Source organism: Lemur catta, chromosome 5 (genome assembly GCF_020740605.2).
Source record: "Lemur catta isolate mLemCat1 chromosome 5, mLemCat1.pri, whole genome shotgun sequence".
Classification (NCBI taxonomy): Eukaryota; Metazoa; Chordata; class Mammalia; order Primates; family Lemuridae; genus Lemur; species Lemur catta.
This window is the reverse complement of record NC_059132.1, coordinates 34,701,395-34,711,141: the sequence shown is the minus strand read 5'-3', so window position 1 is coordinate 34,711,141 and position 9,747 is coordinate 34,701,395. Positions and strand designations below refer to the sequence as shown.

Sequence of the window (9,747 nt, the reverse complement as noted above, 5' to 3'; positions counted from 1 at the left end):
CCTGTAACAAAAATAGCATAAAACTTACAAGGTCCCACCCTCCAATTGGAAGCTGAGATGAGTTTTCACAAAGGAATCAGGGTAAAAGGCATGAGCCAGAAGCCAGTGAGCTAAACCGAGCGGCAAGCAGATACTCACATTAGGTTATCAAACAGATTCTGGGATCAGACCCACAATTCCTAGGAACCGATGTGTAGTCATCAGCCACATATGATGACAAAGTAATCTTATTTGTCTTTGGGGGTTAGCCTTTTTTTAATAAAAATATTTTTATTATTTAACTGCCTAATGCACTCTGTAAAACCTTTTATGACGTGTTAGCTGCAAACTTTTTGATTGCTTCTTCATATAATCTCCTATAAACAGAACAGAAAGTCTCATCTTTCCTCTAGTGGGGTTAGAAATTTACTTTGTATTACCAATAGTTTAGAAAAGTGTTTTTCATTTTCTCATCATACTTCATTGTTGGAAAAGTCATACATTTTTAGGATTATTGTCAAATAACAATTTATTTTTTTAAAAAAATCTCAAAATATATTCCAGCACATTCAGTCACAAAGATCCACCAGTGGCACACACATCAACAGGATACACAACTGGGCATCTTTCAGGCTAATTAAAATCTATATGGCTGGAAAGACGGCTGGTTGTGCTTAATGGGAGCTCTTAAGAACTGAAGTGCAAAGCAATGCATAAAAGACAAGTTTGAAAACTTCAAGGAGTTTTAAGACAGACTTAATTTTTCATGATTTTCCCAAAGCCAGTCATGATATTTATTTAACTTGTGGTCTTCAGGGTGCACCTGGAAGAAATACAACACATTAGGATATGGAGGCCTTATATAAGTTAGTCAGAAATAACATTTTTTAAAATTGGCTTTTTAAAGGTTTGCTGGAGAACAGTACATTATGATAATATACTGAAAAATTATAACCTTTAACCTAAAGGGATTTAAAAATGTTTTAAATTATAACTTATATTAAAGCAATACTGTTTAAAATACTTTCCAATTTAGTACTGATCTTCACCACAACCTGGAGTATGGGGTGGTGACAAGAGTCAAATATTAACACCTCATTTTCCAGAAACAGGTTACAGACTCTGAGAGGTTAAATGGATTGTTCAGGTCACAATGGATTGCTCTGATGGAGCAGGGACAGCACTGTGTCCTTCATCTCACACTCGGCCAGACCTATTGGCTAAATGCTGTAGGGTGAGTCACGAGCTGAGAGGGCACTGTACCAGGCCGGCCACCCCCCAGCTGCCAGGATGCCACCAGGATGCCTGTGGGCTGGGCATGTTCAAGAGAACAGGCAGCTGAAGTAGGACCCAGTGACCACAAAAGCAGTCTGAGACCCCTAGGAGAAACCCAACAAACATATCCTCCAAGCCCAAACCTGCCTGCTTGCCTTTAGTGGTGGACTTTTGACAGGGAGGAAAACCATGTCAGGCTTAGAGACAGTAGATGAATGTGGAATGGCAGGAGCAGGGTCCGAAGTGATGAGGTCAGTCAGAGGCCATGCCAACAGGCCTTTGTGGACTTGAGAGTGTCTACGGATCCTCTCCCTGCTGCCAAAAACCCTCTGTCACCCTCTGCCTCTCAGGCTGGGAACAAAATTGGTTGGGACTGTGACAGCACTGGTGCTCAATAAATAGTTTCAGCTGTAATGATGAACTTCATTTGCTTCAGAGACCAAATGTGCTGAACATGTTACGGTGGGGAGAGGGCCTCACCTGCTTCCATTCATTGATGCAAAAAATTCGGTACGAGTCATTGCCATATTTACCAATCCCATGCAGCTCAATTGGATACTTCCACTGCTTTGTCAGATACTCGTCTGAAGAATACAACAACCCACATATCAGGTCAGCCTCCACAAAGACACCTTCCCTACATGTGTGGTGATGGGGCAGGATCGAGAGAATTGCAGAAAGGGACAGCAAAGTCCCTAACCACTCCAGTTGTGACTGCGCCTCTTTTTGAATTCCTGCAGCATCCTTATCATCTGCCACTTCCTAACCACTATTTTGTGCTATGCTAACTAGACAGAGGTAATGTCCTTGAGGTCAAGGACTGGGCTTTCTGCATCACTGACTTCTTCCTCTAGTTATGCTCACGTGGCCTGACTCAGTGCAGGGCAAACATTTATTGCCTGTGTCAGTGGGTGACTGCAGTTTGGGGTAAGAAGATTGTTTTTATATTCAGCTTGAGCTGAATAACCTCCATTTAATACAGCATCTGAGGACATTAAAGTTTAAGGTGTGGCTCTCTTAAATAGGTGCAATTTGTTTTTTCCTTTGGGTATATGGGAAATTACCTGAGAACTTGATAATGGTTTTTGCTCGAAGATCATAGAGACCAAGAGGTTTAAGAAGTTCTGACACGTCTCTCCAGTCTGCAGTCCTTGCTACCTCGGCTGAAGGGTACTTCTCCAGAAACTTCCAAAGTACAGGTATTGCCATTTTGCCTGGGAAATAAAAGTAACTGTATGATCACAAGTCTTCAGATGGGCCAATTTCAGGTTCAGGTAGAAATCTAGAAATCTCATCCACAGGGTTTATTTTTTTAAGCACTGATGAGAAGCCATTACCTGAATCAGCAACCACTTTCAGAGTCAAACACCAACACTGTTAATCTATTTGACTAACAGTAAAAATTATGCTGAAACCTGGCCTTGCATGATATTAGGTTTTTTTTGTTTTTTTTTTTTAAGAGACAGGGTCTTGCTCTGTTGCCCAGGCTGGAGTGCAGTGGTATGATCATAGCTCACTATAACCTCTAATCCTTGTGCCTCAGTCTCCCGAAGTGGTGGGATTACAGGCGTGAGCCACCAGGCCTGGCCTGATATTAGTTTTTAAATAATCAGATCACCAGATAACTAGAGTAGAAGCATATAGAACACAAGGTACATTCAATGAAAAAGAGATGCTTTTATATACACATGACAGGAGAAATGTTAACTGATTTTCACTGATGACCAAAACTTATTTGGAAGTAGAAAATAAATGAAAACCTGTCTCTTAATCTAGTCTAACTTTCTAAAAAGGCTATTGTATATAATCTAGTCTTTCTCACAGGTGAAGAGTTTGAGGGCAGAAAGGAGAAGTCCTTACCCAAGGTCACGCTACTGGGAACCAGTATTATCAGACTTGTCAAATTTCTAAAATCACATTTAATACTCTCTTTAGGTGTAGCCTCTAAATTTGAATATCAGACTTGAAACTGAGTAGGATCTGGGCCTCCTAATCAATTCAATGCCTTCTTCTTGCTACACTGTCTCCACTAAGAGAAAGATGAAAATAATCCACAAACCTGAGGTCCGATTGAGAAATATAGTTGCAATGAGGAGCTTCCATGGATCATGAAAAAGTGTTTCTTGAATGAGATTGAAAGGTGATCGAGGAGGTGTCCATTTCTTAAAGGCTTTGCGTCGTGGGGGGCTAAGAGCTAAACAAACATACTGCATCAGAGCTGAACACCCGAAATAGACATAAAATCTGCTGTTCTGATTGGGAAAGGGATACCTTCTTTGTTATATTTGCTGGAAAAATATTGGCTTGTTTTCCTTTTTTCTATTTGTGTTCGTGGGATGGTGTCTTCTGAAAAGGAAAAGTGAACACTGTTTATTGACTATGGTTTAGCTTAAAGAAATATTCAGGGATGCAAATAATAATAATACCTCTACTATTATAAAGCATGCCAGTCACTACTCTAAGCCCTTTACAAAAATTAACCAATTAATTCTACAAATGACCTATGAGCTTGGTACTATGTTATCTCCATTATACAGATAAGGAAACTGAGGCACAGAGAAGCTAAGTAACTTGTCCAGGGTCACACAGCTACTCGGTGTCAGAGCTAAATTTCAAATTCAGGCAGTCTGGCTCCTGAGTAAATGCCTTTAACCACTGTGTTATACTAGTTCTTTATGATTTATGTTCAGAGTTCATAGTATTGAAAAATTAAAAACAGTATGGATTTTAAATTGTGACACATTTGTACAATGTGGTCATTAAAATATTTTTAGACTATATCATGAATATTTTCTCATGACATTAACTTCTAAATGAGAAAAGCAAGATTCTACATATAATCCCAATTTTATAAACAAGAGGAAATATATATAAATAAAAACATAATATAGATTAACAATGAAATAAGCCAAAATGATATAATGGCTGTTGCTGAGTGATAATTTTTCTTTTTTTCTTTAATTTTCTATATTTTCCAAAATTTCTACAGTGAACACTTTTATACTTACCAAAAAAGGGATATAGATAAAACAGAACCTGCAGAAACACATAAGACTTGAACCCTGGAACACCTAAGAGGACTACCCACTTGGGAAGCTCTGTCTACTGGGAACCAGTGTTCAGACTTCTCAAATTTCTAAAATCATCACATTTAACACTCCCTTTAGCCACGGCCTCTAAATTTGAATATCGGTTAATAATACTTTGCATCTCTATAGCATGAAGCTATCTTTTTCACTTCTCATTTTACCTTATAATATTCTTGATGCAAAAAACAGGACTAGTGAGGGTTATTACCTCCCTTTTACAGAGGAAGAAACTAAAGCTTCAAAATTAAGCAACCATCCAAAAACGATACTGGGATTAACTAAGACTGGGACAACTATCCAGGTCTCTAAAAACATTACATTAGTCTAATGATTTTTGCTATCTAGTTTGAATAGGTAAAGCCCAGGAAAGAATAAGAAAGAGAACAAAGGAACCTGCTTTCACTAGTTATTTGATAACTTTTTCTGCAGATTCTTATAATTACTAACTAGTCTCCTGTATTATTAGTTTATTTGGCAACTTCTAGCTGAGCCAATGGGAGGTTTTTGTTTTTTTTTCCCCCTAAGAAACAGGGTCTTGCTCTGTTGCCCAAACAGGAGTGCCAGTGGCATGATCACAGCTCACTGAAGCCTTGTACTCCTGGGAGCAAGCGATCCTCCCACCTCGGCCTCCTAAAGTGCTAGGATTATAAGCATGAGCCACAGTGCCCAGGGGCAAAGGGAGGTTTTCACTATTCCATTAGACACCTAATAACCTAGGGATACTTCATCTTATTTTGAAAACTAGATTTCTTTAAGTATAGGATATATCCATCTTAGTCACAAAAGAATGTTTTTAATATTTAATTTGTCCATTATGCTAGCAATAAATCTACATAAACCTGAAAGTTTTCTTTAAGAAGCTCAAAGTCTTTAAAGAACAGACTTGAAGAATTCTTATGCAGTTCCTAGGTATATATGGCTATTTGCTGTTAAAGGCAGAGAAATTCCAGGCACAGAAAAGATATAAAATCATGAGTAGGATTGAGAGCAGGAATTGAGCCTAATCCTCTGCTCCACAAATCTGTACAGGCTGTTTTCCCACAGGATTTTAAGTACCATTACTATTTTTCTTTAAAAGGAGTTATTCATTATACCACAATGGCATAATGAATAACTAATACAGGTCTGCTAAAAAGGTCTCCTTTTTATCTCTTATTCACTGAGGTATCATAAAGGCAAAACTGCTAAGCTCTGAATTCTGTATTAAGAGCATATTACAAATAATAGATGAACTATGTGATTACACTTTTGTATTTAGAGCTCTAAAGCATTTTAGAGAAGCATTACATTATAACAGAAGATAGAAATGACTATGATATACACGAAATTAAATTGGAAGTCACACATTAGCAGTAAGTAACAGGAGGCGTGCGAAGAGCAGACACCAACTATTCTCAACTGGTTTATGTATAAACAGAGTCTTCCCCAAATTTTTCACAAGTGAAGCCTTTTAATTTTTACTGGCTGGAAAGAGGACAGAAAGAAGGGAAGGCACTGCTGAGGAAGAGTCCCAGCTGCTGCACCAGGGAGATGATGGCAGCTGTTCGCAGCACAACTCTCCTTTGCTGGGCATCACGACCGTAGCCAGCTGATTTTCTGCCACAGGAAAGGGCCCCAAGATCAGCCAGACAAGGTATCTGGTATTTGGCCCTATTTCTTGGCTCTATTCCCACATCTTTACCACATACAGGCATGAAACACGAGACGCGGGAGTACAAACTCCTTATCACATAATGTTTAATAGCGCTTTCAGGTACGGTATACCTTGAAATACTTTCTCAGAAGTAAAGCCTTTCTTGGTTGGTGAGCAGTTGTCCATTTCAGAGCCACATTTTAAAATGTCAATATGCAAATGTTCCTTCCTTTCCCCAACTTCTACTTTTGTTCTGATTTCTTCAGATTCTGAAAACGTATCCTCATACTTCTCATCATGTTCCGCTTCTTTGGTAGAACGTAATTTCTTTATGGTGCCAGAAGTTATTTGTTCAAAACCAAAACTTGATCCTGAACTCAATGATTTTTCTTTTATAAGGTTCTTCTCTTCACTGGTCACATTGAGGGTCTCGTTGCTGGCTCTGGCGTCAGAAATGCAGAACGTTCTATCAAGTTGACCTTCCTGTGCAACAGGCTCATTTTTAGCATCTGCTTTCGTACACATGGATTCTCTTTTTCTATTACTTTGAGTGGAACCTGAAAGACTCTTTCTGCACCCTTTTTTAGTTTTCTTAATTGGGATTTCTTTCAAAATAGTCACCTTTCCTTTGGGCTTTCTAAGCTTTCTGAAGTTAACATCATTAATACCTTCACCTTCTTCCAATTGCAAATGAGTGGAACTAAAGTTAGGTAGTCCTCTGCTGTCTTGCAACTCCAAACTACTATTCGGCAGAGGAAACACATCTTTTTTGAACCTGCTTCGTGTCCTGAGGTTCCAGTTTGAATTTTTACTTTCGTTTTGCAGTTGGGATGTCAGAGCTGCCATGCTGCAGTCTTTATATCTTGATTTGATGCCCCTTTTAGAAAGTACAGTAAAATCAAAATCATCTGGCTTCAGAGAAGTCTCTCCATTTTTGTGAAGATAATTAGCAAGTGAAGTTTTGGATCTGAACTTCTGTCCTTGTGGGCTAGAAAACGATATTAAAGGAAATGTATTGCTAGTAAATATAACTGACTTTTAAAAAGAATTAGACCACATTTCAGATTTCTAACTAATAATTTCCAAATGTTGCCATGGGCATCTGTCATTTAAAAAAGAGCGATAAATGGCACTTTTAAATGGTTTCTTCTATGAGAGCATACATTTAAAAATATAACTTAAGTGCAACCTCCCCATTAACCATTCACAGTCGTAGGGACAAAATGTGTGCAACTGGCCCCAAATAACTTGATATAATTAACCAGTGACATTGAAGGAACAGAATCTATAATGGTTTCATGATAAAATATAGATAAGCCAAGATTTCTGCTATGCTTTTCTACTACCTGTCTAGATAAAATTATTCGACTATCCTATCTTTATCACCTTGCATGCTTACCTGATAAAGTATACATGAAATCTTCCTGCTGTTTTCCCAGATAAGCTTTGCTTCACAACTCTTTCCCATCCACATGGGACAGACTTTTGGCATTCTGTCACTGCAGTACCACCAAACTGAGCAGAAGCAATGGGTTCTTGTAGCAGGGGATTACACTCACTGCTCCTTTTTATCGTCATTTGTTTCTCATCTTCTCCTACTCTTTCCAATCCCACAGCAACATCTTCCTCGCTGGAAAAACAAAATTTAACTGGTTAACTCATTTAAAATACATTTTCCAGGCCGGGCGTGGTGGCTCACGCCTGTAATCCTAGCACTCCGGGAGGCCGAGGCGGGTGGATTGCTCGAGGTCAGGAGTTCGAGACCAGCCTCAGCAAGAGCGAGACCTCGTCTCTACTAAAAATAGAAAGAAATTATCTGGCCAACTAAAATATATATATAGAAAAAATTAGCCAGGCATGGTGGCGCACGCCTGTAGTCCCAGCTACTGGGGAGGCTGAGGCAGGAGGATCACTTAAGCCCAGGAGTTTGAGGTTACTGTGAGCTAGGCTGACGCCACGGCACTCACTCTAGCCTGGGCAACAGAGAGAGACTCTGTCTCAAAAAAATAAATAAATAAATAAATACATTTTCCACTGCTTATTCAATTTCAATCCATGACAGCGCAAGAACTACATGGATTATTCAGAGGGAGATTAAAGTCAGTACGTACCAGTCTTGTGCAATGGGAATCTGTCCTCCAACAGCTTCCTGTTCTACAATATGACTTAAAAAGTACTGGAAATCTTTGTACAATGAAAAGCTCAGGCTAGAAACTTTTTTAGTTAATCATTAAACAGGGCTGTTATACAGATTTCTGGTGACACTTAGCATAAACTTGAGAATATGAACCAACAGCTGAGCTCTTAACCTGGGATCAATAAGAAATGCTTAACTAAGTCAGTGAGTCACCTCCCCTTCTTTGCAAATAAGTGAGATAAAAATTTTACATATTTGTGCACTTTTCTAGGGGAAAACTGTCTATCATTTTCATGAGATGTTGTAACCCTCCAAAAGGTAAATAATTTCTGATACAGAATTTTCAAAACTCCTTCATTCTTGATCCTTATGATAACCTTGTGAGGTAGGTAGGATAAGGTTTAGTTTCATTTTATTGATAAAACTGAGTGACAGAAAGGTTAAGTTACTTGCAGAAATGATACCAGAACCCAAGTCTACCAAATCTTGGTCTCATATTTCCCCCCTCATACTATTACTGAAAAACTTCAGTAAAGTGCATCTCAATTACTAAATTACACATTTTAAAAGGCTGATGGGTCCAGAGAGATCATCTGATCCAACTTCTTTTCTATAATAGGGAAACTAAGCAAGAACTAGTGACTGAACAGAATTAGAATCAAGGTCTTCTGAATAATTTGGGGTTAAACAATTTGGGGTGCTGGATGGATCTTATAAAATGATATAGTTTCCAATTTTAGAGACAAGGAAACTGAAACTTGGTGAAATCAGCACAAACTCTAAAGTCAACAGAGTGATCTGAAATCCCAGCTCTGCCATTTCCTAGCTGTATGTCCAAAAGCAGGTTACTTAACCCCTCAATCTCATTTCTTCTGTAAAAAGAAGGTAACACCTCTTAAAGTAGCTCTGAGGATTAAATTTTGAAAAAAAGGAGGTAAGTCATCTTAGCCTCATATAACACATACACATGTACTCACTAAATGACTGTAGCGTCCCTTGTTACTTCTCATTTCTGGGGCGCCCCTTAACATGCCATCTCCTCCAAGGTCTTCCTAGGATCTTCCAACCCAAGCAGAGCTCTCCTTCCACCACAAAACCTCCCTGCTCTCCCAGCCCCCTAATCACTTCAGGTTGGGAAGTCGGGGCGCTTCCCAGGGCCGAACCCACAGGAAGAGTACCTGAGCTCCAGCCCCAGCTCCTAGGAACTAAACCTGCGGACCTCGAGGTCTCTGTTGACCCTCTGTCGAAGGTTAGAAAGGTCCACACAACATCTACTCCCCTGATCCCATTTTACAGGTGGTAAAACTGAGGCCCCAAAGGGGAAAATAACTTGCCAGAGGTCACACTGACGGTCTGGGCTTAGGAGCTCACTAGCGGTGACCGCGGGGGCAGCTCCGCCGTCCCCGAGGCTCGGACTCTTCATCCCAGCCGTGCCCATCAAGCAGACTCTGGCTGCAGCAACGAGCCGAACGGTGTGACGCCCTGGGTATGGAGCCGGGTAAGACGTGAAAATTTTCTCGGCCTAGAACGCTGGGCTGAAACTCTGAAGGCTGTGAAAATCCGCCAGACCCCGCAGATGCTTTCCGGCCGCCCCCTCGGCCACCACCGCCATTTCCACATTCCACCAATCACAT

At 39.8% G+C, this 9,747-nt stretch overlaps 1 protein-coding gene across 1 annotated transcript; it reads right to left on the bottom strand.

The window, feature by feature from the left end:
• Positions 1 to 493: 493 nt before the first annotated feature.
• MBD4 (methyl-CpG binding domain 4, DNA glycosylase) lies at positions 494 to 9,741 on the bottom strand. Its single transcript, XM_045551513.1, has 8 exons — positions 9,448 to 9,741; positions 7,376 to 7,606; positions 6,108 to 6,964; positions 3,526 to 3,600; positions 3,314 to 3,448; positions 2,319 to 2,468; positions 1,735 to 1,838; positions 494 to 802 (listed from the first exon to the last, which is right to left on the bottom strand). Exons 1-8 carry the CDS (start codon positions 9,549 to 9,551, stop codon positions 725 to 727), a joined length of 1,734 nt encoding a protein of 577 aa, XP_045407469.1. The 5' UTR covers positions 9,552 to 9,741; the 3' UTR covers positions 494 to 724.
• Between the last annotated feature and the right edge of the window lie 6 nt (positions 9,742 to 9,747).